This window comes from Arvicanthis niloticus, chromosome 19 (genome assembly GCF_011762505.2).
Source record: "Arvicanthis niloticus isolate mArvNil1 chromosome 19, mArvNil1.pat.X, whole genome shotgun sequence".
NCBI lineage: Eukaryota > Metazoa > Chordata > Mammalia > Rodentia > Muridae > Arvicanthis > Arvicanthis niloticus.
Window position 1 is genome coordinate 33,422,160 of NC_047676.1, and position 19,470 is coordinate 33,441,629.

The 19,470-nt window shown below is 38.7% G+C and overlaps 1 protein-coding gene across 6 annotated transcripts in view; it reads left to right on the forward strand.

Annotated features, from left to right (window-relative positions):
* Ghr (growth hormone receptor) overlaps nt 1-19,470 on the forward strand; it is a 222,999-nt gene that overhangs the window by 197,590 nt on the left and 5,939 nt on the right. For all 6 annotated transcript variants that reach the window (XM_034523342.2, XM_076916172.1, XM_034523343.2 and 3 more), the window contains 4 exons: nt 2,495-2,667; nt 8,317-8,495; nt 14,372-14,543; nt 16,585-16,675. In XM_034523342.2, coding sequence (XP_034379233.1) covers nt 2,495-2,667; nt 8,317-8,495; nt 14,372-14,543; nt 16,585-16,675 — 615 coding nt within the window. The remainder of the gene's footprint in view (nt 1-2,494; nt 2,668-8,316; nt 8,496-14,371; nt 14,544-16,584; nt 16,676-19,470) is intronic.

Sequence of the window (19,470 nt, forward strand, 5' to 3'; positions counted from 1 at the left end):
ATCCTATGTTTTGTCTAGAACACAGGGAAGACAGGTGACTTCGTGTTTCATGAAGTTACTTGGTTTTTGCCAGAGATTTACTAACTTAAGAGATCCATTTTTGGTATGGTGGCATGTGTTTAGTTCCAGGACTCAGAAGGCAGAAGTAAGTAGATCTCTGAGATCAAGGTCAGCCTGGCCTACAAAGCAAGTTTCAGAACATAGTCCTAGGACTATGCAGCTGTTTGGAAATCATGTCTCAAAAATCATGAGAGAGAGAAAGGAAAAGGGAGAGGGGAGAGGGAAGAGGAGGAGGGGGAGGGGGGGGGGGAGGGGGAGGGGAAGAGGGAGGGGAGAGGGAGAGGGGAGAGGGAGAGGGGAGAGGGAGAGGGGAGAGGGAGAGGGAGGAGAGGGAGAGGGAGATCTGAGATTGAGAGTTGTGTTTTAAACTAGCTATTACTGATTTACTATGCTTCACATTCAGATTAACACTTGTAAGTGCTATGTCCTATGGAACTAATGGATTTAGAAATCCTAACCAGAGTTTTACACACAAGACCCAGGAACAGGGCTTTTCAACTGTCAAATGTCAGAAAACCTCACAGAAACTGTGAAGCACAATGGAGCTAGGTGTCTCCTTATAGCAGCACAGACCTGCTGTCCACTAGTTGCCATGAATCTTCGCACCATTCTAAGACTTACTTTTTAAAACTGACACAATTAATCACATAAAGTGCACTTGATATCTTCACTGGTATCGTTGAATGCCCAATGTTCTGGACAATTTTGGTAGAAGTTTATAATTCACACTCAGTTTGAATGTCACTACCATTCACTATCTTTGACGGTTCACTATCTACCACAGTTCACGAGCATGCACACATACACAAGCACACTTTATCTTTCCCTTTGCTTTTCTCCACTTACTTTCCCTGTAATAGAGGAGTCTCTTTTCCAGCCAAGGACATGCGGCATGTAAGAATCTCAACTAGAATGTAAGCAACGGTTCACTGTCTTCGATTCTGAATTCTCTGCTGTTTTAATCCCAACTGTGTTCAAACAGCTGATGAGCAGCTGTCTCGCTGGCCCCTGAGTCTACATGAGTCCCAAGTACCAAATAACTAGCCTGAGAAACAGCTGTTAAAAGGAAATGTAAATGCAACTGACTTCAGGGCTTCTCGATCCTTCCTTTTAGGCCCTGCCCTCCCCTGCCACCCCAGCCTGTGTTCTTATTGCCCACTGCGTCCAGCACTGAAAAACAGTGGGAAACTCTCTAACATCCGCATCTAGCTTGCCAGCCCCTTGACCTGTGCCTGCACAGTCACTCCTGTCACTCTGTGTGTGTGTGTGTGTGTGCCTGTCTGTCTGTGTATGTACATGTTCACATATATGCAGAGATGTGTGTCATTGTATATGTTCAGATATGTACATACTTGTGCACAGATGTATGTCTATGTGTGTGTGATATAGAAGGCCAAAGCTGATGTCAGATGTCTTCTTCCATTGCTTGCCACCTCTTAATTTTTCAGATAGAGTCTCTCACTGAACCTGGAGCCTTGCCCAGTTGGCTAGACAGGCTGGCCAAGCAAGCCGGAAGGATACTCCTGTCTCCCTCCCTAGCGCTGGGATTCCATGTGCTTCTCACACAGCTTTTTCATGGGTTCTTGGGATCAAATCCATGTCCTTGTGTTTGCACAACATGCACCTTAAGACTGAAGCAACTTGCTGGCCCCTACTTTTAACCTTCTTTTTTTAACCAAAGGTACCAGGCTTTGCATTCTCTTCACCAGTTACCCTCTTCTCAACTGAAACAGGCTAGCAAATAAAACAAAGAGAGAATGAACTATCCCACCTGTGTTTATCAACCATCACATCATTGTGGCAAACACATGAGAGAAACTATTTAAAGGAGGAGGGGTCTACTTTACCCCATGTCATGGAAGTCTCAGTCCATGGTAACCTGAATATGTTGCTATGGGCCAGTGGAAGGCAGAAAATAATGGTGGCAGTATCATGTACAAATCTGGCTACTCAGTTTATACTGTCAAGGAAGAAGACAGCCAGTCAGGGGGAGGGGCTTGAAAGGAGATAACTCTATCCAAAGTCATGTCCTCAGTTCCCTGCTTCCTCCGGCCAGCCCACCTTCTGTTTTCTACCACCCTCAATAATGCCATCAAATTATGATTTCATCAATGATTAATCCGGTGATTGGGTCACTGATGAATTACTGGGTCCACCAGCTGGGAACTCACAGCATATACACTCAATAAACAGATGTTTTTATTTTAGGCAGAAGTACTATATAGGCACCTGACAATCTTCAGATTCTAATAACACTGTCTATAGATTTGATGTTTCTAAGAAAAAGTACTGCTGAAATGTTACATTTTTATGTTGTAAGATACTTGTGTCTTAGCTTACTGGATCTGGCTGCCAGATACCTTACTTTGACTATAGCTGTGGCATATTTTGGGGAATGATTAATCTTTTTTTTTTTTTTTACCCTCCATTTCAGAATCGCCCATGAATGGATCCAGGAATGGAAAGAATGTCCTGATTATGTCTCTGCTGGAGAAAACAGCTGTTACTTCAACTCATCGTATACTTCCATTTGGATACCCTACTGCATCAAGCTAACTCTAAATGGTGATTTGTTGGACCAAAAGTGTTTCAGTGTTGATGAAATAGGTAAGCCATGGGTTTGTTTCATTTGACAGAGCTTTAGACTAAATATTAAGGAAGCCCTAATTTCCAAGTATAATCAAGTATAAAGACTTTGTGGTTTTAGGTATATGGAGTCTGCCTCACAGGAATTTAAAAGAATGGACTCTAAAAAGACAATGGACTCCATTCTAGCTTAAAGAAGCTTGGCAATGAAATTAAAGAGATACTCAGTCCCTAAGAGCATTGACTACTCTCCAGAGGACCCAGAATTGCTTCCCACCACCTACATAGCAGCTAACAACCATCTTGAATCTAGGGGGATCTGATACCTTCTTCTGGCCTCCAAATACAAAACACACAGTACACAGACATGCATGCAGACAAAGCATTCATACAAATAAAATAAATATTTTATTTAGCACCTGGTAGTAGATGCTATGAAGAAATGAATCAGGGGCTGAGAGATGGCTATGAAGTTAAGAGAACTTGCTGCTCTTCTAGAGGACCCATTATCCACATGATGCCTCACAACCACCTGTAACTCTAGTTGCAGCAGCCTTCTCACCTCTGTGGTAACAGGTATGCACATGATGGACATACATACAAGCAGGCCAAACAATAGAATCATAGCCTAGATTTTCTTGATCACAAAACAAAACAACCATAGCCATAAAACAAAATTCACCAAACTGCCATAATCAGGTCAAAGTCTTGTTTATATGACCTCAAATGAACATTGATGAAAATCAGCTGGAGAAAACAAGTCAGAGAGCCATTTGGATGATTTATTTCCCATCCTGTGGACATACAGAGAGGAACTGAAACAAGTAACCATAACTGGGATATTGGGTTTACAGTATAATTGTGTCAACAGCAAAGGGAAAGAAAGCAACCAAGGATTTTCAGTAACTGACCCTGGTGCTTTAAAATCTATCCACAAGATCTCATTTCTTTTCTCACACGAACTGTCCTTTCTCACAGACAAGGGTTGTTTCTTAGGCAGCAACAGCCTGGAAGACAGTGGGAAATGTGGCTGACTGCTGCAGACAGAAGCAAGAAAAACCTGGAAGTCTGCCTTCCAGAGAGAGGGTTGAGAAAACTCATGGGTTCTAGAGGCTACTTATTTAATGGCCTCATCCCAACTGCAGTGCTGAAGTTAAATGAGGGAGTGGTGGGTTAATTTTAAGGACACTGGTTTAAGATCCATGCTTTGTCCCTGCTCCTATCAGTAGCAAGCCTTTATCTGACTCTCACTAAGCTCCTGCATTCATGTTGACTATACTATATGAAACAGTCAAGTAGTGGAAGTGGGCAGTTCAAAAATAATTGCAGGACAGTGTACCATAACACAGTATGGCGGGTCCTGAACTTAAGGTGTTTGGATGCATAAAAAACAAGGTAGTAATCAAATGCATGAATGATCTGCTATGCCTGGGGGATGGAGAGAAGCCAGCTGAACAGAGCTGTAACAGTTCAGTTACCTCATAAAATGTGAATGAGATTTACCAAGAGTCACAGACCTTCTAGAAACTACTCAGTTCTAATAGTGGCAAAAGGAAAGAAAAGAAATGTTTAAGGACTCAACAGCAATCACATAGACCTAACAGGCCCTTGGGGAAGGGCTTGATCTTACTGTCAAAAGTTATACTTGCATGTATTTAAGGACATAACTAACCCAGAGCACTTATGTCTCATATAATGGTCATAAGAGGTAGGTACTATTATAAACTCCATTATATAGATAATGCAACTGAGACTCAGAACTGTTAAATGATGACATCAAGGTAAAATAAGATAGTAAATTATAACTTTAACCTATCACCTCTATGTTGTTAGTGTCTTAAGGAAATTGACTTAGCCATTTGTGTTGACAGCTTGAAGTGGGACAAACTAAAGGCAGAGCCATTAGAAGACTTCAATAAAAACATGGGGAAAAAAGAGTCACAATAGTAACACAGAGAAGGGAAGAGGAACTGGGTGAAAAGTCAGTCTGTGGTGACCCTGGTATATTCTGAGAAAAAAATATTAGTGGTCTGAACCCACAGCTGACTCATGCATTGTGCATGTATTGTCCTTCACAGGGCTATTCTTTGGATTTAGATGAAATAATAGATTACTTTGATGTGTGCCATTCATTCAGTTCATTCAGCAAATATCATGTTCTTCCCTTGGGCCAGGTAGTGCTCCATGAGCTGAAAAAGAAAGTATCTACCTGGTAGTATTAAATCCCAGTGAGGGTAGAAAGGGCCAGTGCCACAGAGAAATGCAGAGCAAAAGAGTGCCAGGGTGTGGGGAGGCAGCAGGGTTAAGTAGGGTCATCTGGATTGGTTTCCCTGACGATAGGTACAGCTGAGGAAAGAACACTCCTGTTAGTTTCTGAAAGAAAAGCAGTTCAGCAGGAAGGCACAGGGTGAGCACTCTGAAATGTAAGCATGCCTTCTGCATAAAGAAAGCAGCAGGCAGCAGAGGAGCTGGCACAGACTGGGGAGGGAGAGGAGTGGGAAGAGACAAGATTTGAGAGAGCCTAGTAATTTTCAGACTCTAGTAATGGCTTCCCCTTGGAGTGAGATCAAAAAGCTGGGATAGTGTTTGGTGATTGTTCTGATGCTCTAACTTAAAAGGTGAAGAGGATGCGGTGTCTGTGGGTTGTGTGGAGATTAAGACTGGAAGAAAGGGGACAAAGACCTCAGGAAGGGAACAGGGAAGGGGCAAACGCAAATGAAAAGGGATAATTCTATTTTCAAAGAGAAGCTGACAGAACATATGGTCCTGACAAAAAAGGATAAGAGTTCACAGTTTTTATCCTAAGTAATTGGAAGGGTGAGATCACCATTGAGAGAGATCAAAGATGAAGGAGGAGCAGCTAGATGTTAGGCAGGAGGACCAGAAACCTTTTCTGCATAAATTAAGCTTCAAGTACTCTAAAATATCTAAGGGGAATTGTCAGCTAAGGCATGTAGGCTTATAATTTTCAAAACCTACCTTAATAAGTGTACTTAAATACTTTAACCCCTATTTTAGCCCACCACCAACTAGAAAAAGTGGAAAGGAAAGGTTAACAGGACAAAGGAGGATGTGGACCTGTTTAGAAATAGGTTTTTTGGAGTGAATTTAATTTGCATTGTCAGGATATCAGCAGTTCAGTTCACAGGAATCAGCAGTGGTAGCTCAATCCACTCACAAACACCATTCACAAATCAGCAATGTCAATTCTATCCAGAAGAAACCTCCAGGCTCTGCCAATTAGCCCAAGTTCCGATCCAAGGAAGCAGTAAGAAGCTACCAGAACACCACCAAAAGTATTTTGGTGTGTTTTTCTCTATGAAGTCATGACAAACAATGACCAGCAAGGAGAACCAATACCACACAGTGTTGTCCACTGTCTGTTAGGTTATATCTATACACTTCCAAACATCGCATGTTCTCTCAAGCATCTGCTCTAGCAAAATATCACATGCCCTTTTTCCAGGCTGCTTCCAGAAAAACACCACATGGCTGTTCTCAGCAAAACATCCTCCCATGTGTCTCCTTCAGTAAAAACATCTTCACATAAGACAGTTTCCAGAGAAATAGCACATGACACAACGGAGTCTCCAAAGAAACCAGAAATGTCTGCTTCAAAGGCATGTAAATGTGTGTAGGAGTGGGGAGCAGGCTGCTGTATGTTTCTAATAGAGGGTCTGAGCCTTCTCTCATAGACACTATGGATCACATCTATTTAAAGTGAAAATGGAAATTTCTATGAATAAACATGAGCCGTGAATTTCAGAAATTTTTTCATCAAAAATATTTTTTAAAGCCCCAAGTATGATGGGATGGATACCTGGAATCCCAGCACTGTGGAGGCTGAGTCAGGAGGCTCATCAATTTGATGCTGAATAATGAAATCCTTTCTCAAAAATTTTATATATACATGTTCTTGTGTACATAGATAGGCAGATATGGACTGGAGAGGTGGGCCAGCTATTGAGAGTATTTTCTACTATATAACTCCACTTTAGGGGGTTCCAATGCCCTCTTCTGGCCTCTGCAGGCATTCATTCATGTGGTATATACATGTACATGCAGAAAAATACTCATACACATAAAATAAAAAATAAACTTAAAAGTATGAGGAAAGAGATTTTCATAGAGTTAGAAAGGGGATCATAAAAGAACAGAAGAGGACAAAGAGAAGACAGTGGAACAGGAAAGCAGAAGTAAAGACTATGTTCATGGATAGAGAGAACCAGCAGAGGAAGACTCTAGGAAGTGCAGGAATCCAGTGAAGGAGCAAGATGAATAAAAACGATGTATATCAATAAATACATGTGAAAATATGATGAGTGTACTACTTTTATGCTAACTTTAAAAAGTTAGCTGAAATGCAAATATACATTTGAAACTAGTCACTTAAAAAGTTAAGCTTGTAGTTACTCCTCAAGTCCTAACAAATCCAGGACAAGGTAATACTGTTGTTATATAGGACTACGTAACTTGGATATTTTTTACATTTAATTTGTAAAATGTATTCATGTGTCTATGTAATTAATATTTTAAATGAGGAAAATCTTTCTTATTTCTTAAAAAAAAAAGTTTATGTGACACTAGTCATAATATACGATTCCATTATAGGTTTGTGTCCATTCTGGGTCAGTGCAAAAATTTCTTTGTATTAATAAAAGAGCCTTATAACATGTATCTGTAGGCTTTTCTCTGGTTAATTCTAGGGATCCAAACTTTCTAAGTAGCTACTTGAATATGTTAAGAAATAAGTTAAGTTTCAATTCTGTATCTTCAAGTAGTTTCAAAAGGCTTGTAATAAGCACTACCCAGCAAGACTTTGCCTGAGACATGGCAAAGTTTAGATATAAAGCCTAGCTTTGGAATCTATACTTGTCTTTATCACCTTTTATGAAGCTCTTGTCTTCATGGGCCTCATAAGAATACAGAGACACATCTAAGGATATAATAGAGGGTTACTAGCAGAAACTGAGCAAAATGCAGTTTCAAATTGCTCACTTGACAGTTAAGCAAAGAGAGAAAATACTGGATTATCACTAACTCAAGATAAGAGCATAATGCCTTCCATCTTATGACTAAGAAACAAAGTCGTATGGCCAGGAAGACAGCAAAACCAGAAAGCAAGTGCAGAGGGCTCAGGGGACTGAACTGTAGCAACACAGAGATACAGAGATACAGAGATACAACACAGAGATACAGAGATCAGCCAAGTCCTTCCTCAGATCACACACAGTTTGGAAGGAAAAATCCTCTGCTTCCTGTAATGGGCCGTATTTAAAAAACAAAGTTTTTCTGATTATCTACTTCTTTTGTTTTTGATTTTTGTTTTTTGTTTGTGTGTATATATTTTGTGTACCAAAACCCTAAAATATGAATGCTACCAGAGCTAAAACACATGTGTAGCATAACAACTCTTCCAGTAAATTTCTGTTTTGAGACTTCAAAGGGAATTGGAGGAGCTTTTATACATATTTTTTTTAAATAAAACATCGTTCTTATATTAAAAATGTTATTCTGTTATAAAGTAGAGTTCTAGTGATGTGGATTGTTGTGGAAGAATTAGGGGTATGGTCAAAAAATGAATGAAGTGATTAAGTGTCTGAAGGAAGCAGACTATCACTATCAAGAGTGTTTCTCTGAGGACTAATTGATTCTCCACTGAATTCACAGTGCAACCTGATCCACCCATTGGCCTCAACTGGACTTTATTAAACATCAGCTTGACCGGGATTCATGGAGACATCCAAGTGAGTTGGCAGCCACCACCCAGTGCAGATGTTCTGAAGGGATGGATAATTCTGGAGTATGAAATTCAGTACAAAGAAGTAAATGAATCAAAATGGAAAGTGGTAAGAATCACTCCCTCCTACACTTTGACTTTCTCTTCTTCCTAATTCGATAATCACTTTTTTGTGTGTAATAACACTTTCTTTTCACCTAGTACCACACGCCTAAGTGATGTGCCCTAGAACTCGTTATTAGAGGAAGCCTGACATAATCTCAATACCTTAAAAGTGTCTCAGACAGCAAATATTGATGTGAATCTTCCATATAGGTATATGGAAGAGTATTGGGAGGAGAAAACCATTTCCTAGTCATCTTTGGTGTTCAGTTTAACCATGGGGCAAGGTCACAGACTCACTGCTTTGCTATCTTTAGAGATGTGGCTGAACTTAACTAGAATCATGATTGAGGTCCACAGTAGGCTATGGTCAAATGTCATCCCATGATTTTAACAGCTGCTACTTATAAGATCTATATTAGTATCTGTTATTGGGTCTCTCCAGGAGAGAGGCATAAAGAAGGAGTTAACTCCATAGAGATTTCAGAAAGACATTCTTTTACATACCTCTGAGAAAAATCAAGCTGAGAGGCCATTACATAGAGAAGAAGAAAGCAAATTGGCCCACAAACCTCTCACTTCCCTGCCAAGAGCTTGGGAACTCGGCACTGAGATAAATTCCACATGGCACACAACAAGAAGGGAAACAGGATTACCATGCCATTCCAAATATAACTAATTCTAAATCAGTCTAACCACAGCCACAGCCTCGGCCAATCTAAGCAGCTTCTGGATAGGCATGAGGTTGTACCCAGCACCCTGGCAGGGTTCACTCCCCAAACTTCAAGACACGAGTCCCTGTCTGTTCAGTGTAGCACCAAAAAAGAGGCCAATTTTGTCATTAGCAGAGACTACAACTTGGGCTGCCTCAGACAGCAACTTCTTCTGTTCAAAGTTCTGTTTTTTGAATCATTCTAATTTAGATATCTGTTTTATGACTTGGTACCAAAAGAGGGCTGGTTGGATGTTAATTCAAACAAGGCTTTCTAAACCCAAGTCATAATCAAACATTTATTCACCAACCAAGTATAAGAACAACTACTTTGCACAAGGTACCAAGGGCACCTGAGGTAGCAGTTTTGAAAATTAGAATCATGTACCTCGGAGGACTCTTGAGACCATCTCAAGGGAGCATATGAGGTCAACACTAATTTCACTCTAATAACATGTTTGTGCCATAGTACAAATACAGTGGTAAGAAAACTGCTGGGTCTTGGCGTGAATCAAGGCAACAGTTCCATTGTTTACGAAGTTACATTGTGAAGCTCACATTAAAGGCTAGAGATGTTTCCTAGGATCCTCTGTCCACTTAAATGTCAACCTTGGAGTGTATTGCTGTCTAAGCTTCTATGTGGCACATGGAGAGTACACACTGTACTCATCTTCATTCCAAGGTAATGATGGATCAAAACACTTAAATGATTCAGCAACTGGACTAGCAGCTCTTTTGTAATGAAGCACAAATTTTATACGAAGGACAACACACATGCAAGTAGATAATCATTCATATTTGAATGGTCAAAGATTTCTCAAGAAAAAGTTTACTCTTCCAGAGAACATCTGACAATGTTTGCACCAAGGATAAATTTTAACCTCCAGGCAGGATGTAGAATTTTTTAAAATGTGTATCTACAACCATGATTTACTAGCTTCCCAACATAGGAAGACTTGCCCCAAAAGGATCCATAGTGATATTAGCAAAAACGGTGGCTTTATGTTATATAATAAAATCTGTGAAGACTTCTGATGCTTATATCTCAGTAAACTAGATAGTAATTATACTAATTATATAATCATATATTATGTAATAATTATCATTATTAATTATTGTATTAATGATGTTTTGAAATATTTACATGTGATAAGATGGTTCAGCAGAGCTATTAATGGATGTATTTTTTAAACAGATGTATTTTAATTGATAGTTTCAAATCTACTCTCTTGTACATTCCAATATATCCTGTTTTTTTTTTTTACCCATTTGTTCATCAGTGGGGCCAAGTTGATCCATATTTTGGCTACAGTTATTATGATAAGGCAAATGTGTCTTTAACATATTAATCTTATTTCCTTGGGATATAAATTATTAGTAAAAACAATCAAAGATTTCTCAAGAAAAAGTTTACTCTTCCAGAGAACATCTGACAATGTTTGCACCAAGGATAAATTTTAACCTCCAGGCAGGATGTAGAATTTTTTAAAATGTGTATCTACAACCATGATTTACTAGCTTTTTGGCTAGTTATTATGATAAGGCAAATGTGTCTTTAACATATTAATCTTATTTCCTTGGGATATAAATTATTAGTAAAAACAATCACTAGAGCATATGATAACTTTAGTTCTCATTATTTGAGAACCTCTATACTCTTTTCAATAGTTACTGTATTATTTTTGTTTCAACAAACAAGTTAGAAAAACCATCAATAGTCTTACATTGCTGTGAATGTTCCAAGATTCTAACTGCAAAAGATAGGTCCACTGATAGTAGTATTACAGGAATAACTAACTACTTTCTAGTTAGATTTAAAGCCTTCTACACAAGATGGAACCCATACCTGACATCATTAACTGGGCCAAAACAACATGGCTGGCCAGGTTATAAGCCCGAGAGGAGAGCATAGTAATTAACTGCCTCTCCAGGCTATTCTCACTCTACTCATAGAGTAATACAGATACTGACCCTCATTAGAGATGCTTCCTTTTTTCAGCAGATAGTAGTTAATACAGAAAACCACATTCACTCAACATGAAGAGCACTCAGCACTGAATGGAACATCCATATCCTACCCTTCCTTCCAAGATTCAAAGATTATTGAGGAAGAAATATTATCTAAAGGAGTATATGGCTATAGAGAAACTATTTACTGGTTATGGCCATGCACTCACACAAACACAGCAGCTGGAAAGGCATGAGCAAAAGGTTTACACAAGACCATGCCAGCAAAAAATCCCAGCATGTATCTGGGAGAGCCTCGGGAAATTCCTCCACTGCTTGAGATAACTACTGGGAGAGCAACTGGATTTCTTCAGACATGAGACCTGAGAGCTATTCTGTGCTCCAGCAGGTGGTCCCACACCTATGCATATAAAAGCAGTAAATACACTGAATATTTTAAGAGAGAGAGAGAAAGAGATGGAGATGAGGGGAGAGAGGAAGAGAACTTGTGTGCCTACTCTAAGTTGGGGAAGAAAAGCACTGGATGATTAAGGAAAGAATGGGAGGTGGAAGATAAGTTTGATCAAAACATTATAGGGATTTATGAATACTAAATAGAATTTTTGTTGGTTTATATTAGTTGGTCATTAAAGGCCAAAGTTCACAGTTAAATAAAGTATTTTTTAAAACATGTTATCTGTCAATCCTTTACAATATTTTTCTAGTCTCAGTTTCACCTGTTTCTGCTCTGACACACTTGCCACCCCCTCGCTTCCTTCTGCTTCCTTTGCGGTCCGTTTGTACTTTTTCTCTTTTTTTATTGAATATTTTATTTACATTTCAGATGTTTATCCCCTTTCCCCACTTCCCACCACCCAGAAACCCCCTATTTAATCCCCCCTCCTCCTGCTTCTATGAGAATGTGCCCCCACCAACTCACCCACTCCCACTTCCTGCCCTCAAATTCCCCCACACTGGGGCATCCAGCCTTCATGGGACCAAGGACCTCCTCTCCCACCTATGCCCCACAAGGCCATCCTCCCCTACATATACAGCTGGAGCCATGGGTCCCTTCCTATGTGCTCCCAGGCTGGTGGTTTAGACCCTGAGAGCTCTGGTTGGTTGGCACTGTTGCTCTCCCCATGGGTCTGCAAACTCATTTAGCTCCTTCAGTCTTTTCTCTAACTTCTCCATTGGGAAGCCCCATGATGTTCAGTGGTTAGCTGTGAGCATCTGCCTCTGTATATGTCAGGCTCTGGCAGACCTCTAAGGAGACAGCTGTATCAGGCTCCTGTCAGATTTTTCTAGTTCCTTGAGGTATAGTTGATGCAGTTGAAGGTTCCCTCAGAAAACTGAAAGATGGTATAGAAAAACACGGATGGGAGGGGTCATAGGTTGACCTCTGGGGCTCCCTATGGATCATTTACAATTGCTAGTGAAATCTTTAAATAATACCAATGACAGTGGCTGAGAAGGTCTTGCTCCAAGCATGAAACCCAAGCTTTCAAAACTACTTAATGAAAAATGAGAAAGTTTAAAATTCAGAATCCTGCTCTAAAGAAAACACTTTAAACACACAAATCCTGCATTTGTTCAGAGGCTGCTGTAAGAAGACACATATACACACAGAGGAGAAATAAGTACTTTGTGCATAGAAGGCAACTGAGGTAAAAACAGATTTGTTTCAGATGCTGGAGTACAGCTTCTAACTTAATAAAAAAAAAATCATGTAGTGTATCTATAGGAAAATCTATGCCGTTGAAAATGTGAGTATTCCGCATGTTTTGTTAACAGGAACAAGGTGTCCTACTCAAAATGTATAAAAACACATTGAGCACCACGTGTATTGGGTGTTTGACTTAGAGCAGTGGTTTTCAGCATTCTGAATGCTGTACAGTCCCTCATGTTATGGTGATCCCCAAAGAGGAAATTATTTCATTGCCATTCCATAACTGCAATGTTGCTACTGTTTTGAATCATAATGTCAATATCTGCTATGTGACCCCTACTGACTCACCATAAAGGACTGTGATAACGTAGGTCTGCCTCTCTAATAGCAACATCTTAGAAAGCCAATCTTCTACTCTTACTTCCTTTGTCCGGGGAGAGGGAATAACCTAAGTTTCAAAACTGTGAAACACTGATAGTCAATGCTCAGGGTCTCTAGTGACTTTCTGTCATGTGCCTTTTCCTGGGGAGATGTGACAATTTAGTCCCTCTAGGCAGAGTACAAACGACAGGTCAACAAAACTGTTCCACCTACTTCTAGGTTCCAGAACCAGTGAGGTTATCCAGTGCCAAAAGGAGAACACGTGAGGCTTGCTTACAGGAGTATGTTTGACTCAAACACAGCTACACACACAGCAGGCAGGATGACTCCCAAAGGGTACATCCCTTTTGCTGACTACAGAGCTTACAGGAAGCTCAGCTGATTGGACAGTTTCCTCTCCTCAGCAACAGTTATTGTGTGCATGACCTTATAGAGGAGCCTTGTAAATTAGTCAGGTTTCGGAAACCTCCAGCCTTCTGAGCTTTACTGACTTCCTGAGTCTGAAGACCCTTCCTCGAGAAAAGAGTATTTCTGTTCTGAGGAAATAGCTACCTCACCTTTTTCTATGCAGATTCTTGAACAATAGACTATTCTGAGGCAGGTTTAAGACTTCTGGAGTAAATAAAGTGTGTAGCTGCTTTCAATAAAATTCTCTGGCAGTTCAAGACAACTATAGTATTTCTAGGACCATTTCAAATTCTGTAATTATTAATAAATGACTGCTACCCAGATTTTTCAGAGTATACATCTGCTACAGATATATGGTTTGCTTGTGGCCATAATTTGTTGTGATGTGAAAATATGGGGTTTCCTGTTCTAATATATTGCTCCATACAAAGCTGTAATGTCCCAGATAAGTAACATACTGATACTTCTCTTACAACTCTGCCATGCCTAGGTCTATTAGGACTTAATCAACTATTTAAGAACCTAATGCAAACACATGGCTGCCTTTTTGATAATAAAATAAATTTGAGGATTATGATTTTTAACAAAACTATTCTTTACATAATTTGTCTCAGTCTATCCTATTTAATACCCAGTTTCTTTGGGGAATGTTAAAATATTACTTTCTAGAACCCCAGTTGGAAGGGAAAAGAGAAAACACTTGAAGAGTTTGTGCATCGAGCTGTTGATGCCTGAGGCAATATGTTTTTATATTTTGTTTTGAAAGATGGGCCCTATAAGGTCAACAACTGTCCCACTGTACTCATTGAGACTGGATAAAGAGCATGAAGTTCGTGTGAGAACCAGACAACAACGGAACTTTGAAAAGTACAGTGAGTTCAGCGAAGTGCTCCATGTAGTATTTCCTCTGACAAACACACTGGGAGCATGTGAAGAAGGTAAAGTGTGTTGCATGCACATAGGCATGTGCGTGCGTGCGTGCGTGAGTGCGTGCGTGCGTGCGTGCGTGTGTGTCTGTGTGTCTGTGTGTGTGTGTGTTGTCTGTCTAAATGACAGCTAGCAGAACTTTTGGCAATATATGCTATATGCTAACATATGCCTCCACTTGTTAGTATATTGTCTAGGTCAATATACTCTAGTTTCACATATCAGGGGCAAGACATTGAAGTCACTATCTATAGAAGATATATACAATGAAAAAGAATCAAAAAGAGGGGCTGGAGTTATGGCTCAGTGGTTAAGAGCACTTCCTGTTCTTCTACAGGATCCAAGTTCAATTCCCAGCACCCACATCAAGAGATTGACAACCACCTGTAACACCAGCTCCAGAGGATCCGCCATTCCTAGCCTTGCGGGCACCTGCATTCATATGCCCATACATGCAGACACATAATTAAAAATAATAAAATAAAATTTTAAAAATTAACAAAAGAATTTGTTTCCAAATTATTTGATTTAGGAAAGATTTCAGGGCAGGTGGAAACTCAGAGAGGGAATACAGTGTTTGTCCCTGAACAATAGAATTTCAGGGGAGTTGTTTTTTTATTTTTTTCTTTGTATATCTCTATATTCCCAATTTTTTTCCACAGTGTGGGTGTTTTGATTTGTATCCAGAAGAAACAAATTTATCTCAACTTTGAATAAGGAAATGTGGTGCTCATGGGTTTGGTGTGGTGTTTTCTTAGAGAATGCTTAGTAAGTAGTATAGTACGTCATGTGTTAGTCATATTCCAGGGACATGGGAAGCGCTTGGAGCTCCTATACAGGAGAACTACTTGGATGATGCAGGGTTGCTCTGTGTTTGTATTAATATATAGTTAGATTCTGCCTCTGTGATAAGAATATTGGGAACTGACCTCAAGGAAACTGGGGGGCATGTAATCCTAAGGAAAGAGATGAGAGTGTCACACGCAAATTCTCCCATGGCTCCTAAAGTATGTCAGTATCTGAACAGCCTCAGCACAGTGTACACAAACGCTAATTATTAAACTATAAAAATGTGTTCTACATGCCCAGGTATATCACGGTGACTCTGGCCTCATGACTTTGATATATCCTCAATGTGGAAACTAATAGATATTATTACAATTTAAAATATTAGATGGACATTCTTTACTTAGGTTAAACAAACAACAGTTTCTTTCTGGTGCTAAAGCCCTGGTGATATTCCTTAGACATTTGGACATATGAGAAGCTTACAGGTTTTGGGTTTTGTGCAATATGTTAGAAACGTGTGTGCTTTTCATTTTGATTTTTTCATTTTGATAAGAATTTTATTTTTTAATTGTAATGTAATAACATCATCTCTTTCCTCCCTTAAAGCCTCCCATGCATCACCACTACCTTGAGGATGGCCATCACCTCACTTTCTCTCAAATTTTTGGCATCTTATTCTTTAACTGTTTTGACATATATATATATATATGTAAAATATATCATATACATATGTAATATATTTTATACATGTATATTAAATATGTTATATGTATTTTTACACATATAAAAATATATGTCTATATATGTACTTACATGTATATACATATAGGTATATATGCATATATACATGTATATATATATATGTGTGTGTATATGCATATATATATATATTTAAAAACAGTTAAAGAAAAAGAGGCCAAGAATTTGAGGGAAAGTGAGGAGGTGACAATCATCATATATATGTACATGTATATACATATATATTTATACATGTGTATATATACATATGTGCAACATGTATATGTGTGTAAATATATATGTATATATATGTAAAGGGATTTAAGCAGTGGGCAAGCATGCTGTATGCTTAGGGAAAAAATCCAAAGCCATCTTACTGTGTTTCCATGCTTATGAAGTGAAAGGGTGACTTTGACATATGAATTCAAATTAACAGATATTTTTAAGTTGGAAAGGGACACTGCAATGTAAACTTTGCTTGGGTTATTCATAATTCTGTTAGTGAAATATTCTTTCCTGTTTTAGATTTCCGGTTTCCATGGTTCTTAATTATTATCTTTGGAATATGTGGAGTAGCAGTGATGCTATTTGTAGTTATATTTTCAAAGCAGCAAAGGTAGGTGTGAAGCACTCTCTTTAATACGTTTTTACAAGTCCTCATTTCCATGCGAACTCCCGTATGTTATTTGAAATGTTCTCTTGTATAGCATGAGTGGATATCTTAACTCAGAAAATTAAAATTTAATTTCTGGTTTTACCTTTACCACATCTATACTCAATCTGTTCTCTTCGTATTGGAAAATGGGTGGTTTAAACCAGGAAGTTTAGGCACATCCTCTCATGGATGGACAAGGCAACACAGTAGGGGGACAAGGGATCCCCAAAGCAGGCAAAAGCACCAGAAACAACCTCTGCTTTCTCTGTTAGGAGTACCACAAAAACACCAAGCTACACAACTATAACATACATACAGAGGGTCTATGTTGGACCCATGCAGGCTCCCTGATTGTTGGTTCAGTGTCAGTGTGCCTCTATGGGTCCAGGTTTGTTGATTCTGTAGGTTTTCTTGTGGTATCCTTGACACCTCTGGTTCCTAAATCCTTCCTCCCCATCTTCAGTAGGATCTCAGAAGCTCTGCCTAATGTTTGGCTGTGGGTCTCTGCATCTGTTTTTGTCTGTTGCTGGATGAAACTCCTCTGATGACAATTGAGTCAGGCACCAATCTATGAGTATAGCAGAATATCATTAGGCGTCATTTCACTGACTTTTTTTTTTTCCAGTCTTGTTTGGTTCTATTCTAGGCTCTCTGGGTCTGTGGATTATAGCATGATTATCCTTTACTTTATATTAATATCCACTCATAAATGAGTACACACCACATTTGTCTTTCTGGGTCTGGATTACCTCATTCAGAATGATGTTTTTCTAGTTCCATCCATTTGCCTGAAAATTTCATGATGTCATTGTTTTCAACAACTGAACAATACTCTATTGTATGAATGTACCACATTTTCTGTTTTCATTCTTCAGTTGAAGGAGCCTTCAGAATTTAAGGAAATTTTATTTTGTGTTCTCTTGGAGTCCAAGAATTGAGCATACCTATTCAAGCACTGTTGTTTGAACTTCTTTGTATCACTTAACCTCTCTGAAAATCTACATCTGTGTGTACAACATGGTCTTTTAAATCACTTTGAACAACAAAATGCTATTTTTCCCTCTTGGAAAATAAACTTAGATTGAAGAAAATGTTTTATGCAACATGCAAGAAAAAAAATATTACTAATGTTTGCCCTTTGCATTTAACATAGTTTCAATACTATGTGTGGTCATGAGCTTTTTAAAACTACCACTTTCAAGATTCCAGGACTCAGTTGGTCTTTGCACCATAAGCCCTATGTCCTGGGAAATCCATCAGTTCTGGGCCACCAATAATTGGTTGCTCTACCTAAAATTGAAATCAAACTCTTCAGCTCAAGTCAAGAGGCTGTGACTCAAAATGGAATGTAAAAACAAATACATGGTATAGGCTTTTAGTTGTTGTAGTGATCCAGTATTCTCACATCTCAGAATTAGCCATCCTTAAATAGAATTTTAGCAGAAGTGATTCAGGTAATGCCAGCATTCTTGAGTGTCAATATTGAAAGACTTCAACTGAATGAACTTCATTTTCAACAGGGTTTCATTGTCAATATCATAATGTAAATGAGGGGGAAAAACTCACCGTGTAATTCCATTTTGAACTTAGCTTTTTAGCCAAATTCTTGTTTTGCAAAAGCATATACTACAACTGAAATAGCAGAGTTTTCAGTTGTTTGAGGAAAGTACATTTATCTTTAGAATTTTAAGTAAGACATGAGCTTGATTTATGCCAACCAGAGTCAAATTAATTGATTTGAGTTCATAAGTCTATAGAGCTAGTGAAATTATATAAATGAAACTGTGATAAATAAATTTTATATGGAACTGTGATAAATAAAATTGTTCTGTATATAAACCATTCACCCTTAACACTAGTTCATTTCAGGTCACAAAGGCCAAGAGGTTGTCTACTAACACTAACAAACAATATATGAAACAAAATACCATCTTATCAATAAGAAAAAAAAAAAAATATATATATATATATATATATATATATATATATATATGCCTCTATTTTGTTTACTCAGAAGAGATACTCTTCAACCTCTGATCCTCCTGCTTCCACCATCTCAGTTTTATGTGGTGCTAAAAGTTCTACCCAAGGCCCTATGTGTGCTAGGCAAACACCTTCCTAACTGAGATCAGTCATCAGCCTCTAAATAAAAAGATGTTTTGGTTTCTCATTATTAATTTACTTTGGTTAGAAGACAAAGAACTGGTTTCACAGTGATATTTCATGAATGTGCAACATCCTGCTTTGCTCTTATTCTCTCTGATTTCCCTCCTCCACCATCCTCCTCCTCCTCCACCAGCCTCCTCCTCCTCTACCAGCCTCCTCCTCCACCAGCCTCCCATTTCTGGTTCTCTTTATCTCCCAAGCAGAATCCTCTTCTGTTTTCTCCATATATACCACATTATCTTCCCTGTTCTCTGCCTTCCTCTAGAGCTCTTCCTCACCTCGCCTTTCTACTTTCATTTCCTACATATGTATGCCTATATAGAGAAATTTAAATCTCCATTCTGTACCTGAGTGAAAACATGAGGACATTTGTTTTTCTGCGTGTGCCTTGTTTCACTGAACGTAACAGTCTCCAGTTTCATCCATTTTCCTGCAAATGTGGCTTCATTTCCTCTGTGGCAGGATAAATAAATATATGCACCATACTTTCTGAAAAATATATTTTTCTATGATTAATGAGGCTCCAACCAAACTAGAATGCTCACTCAAAATCAACAGGTTGTGAAATTTGTTCAAAATCTTTATTGCAT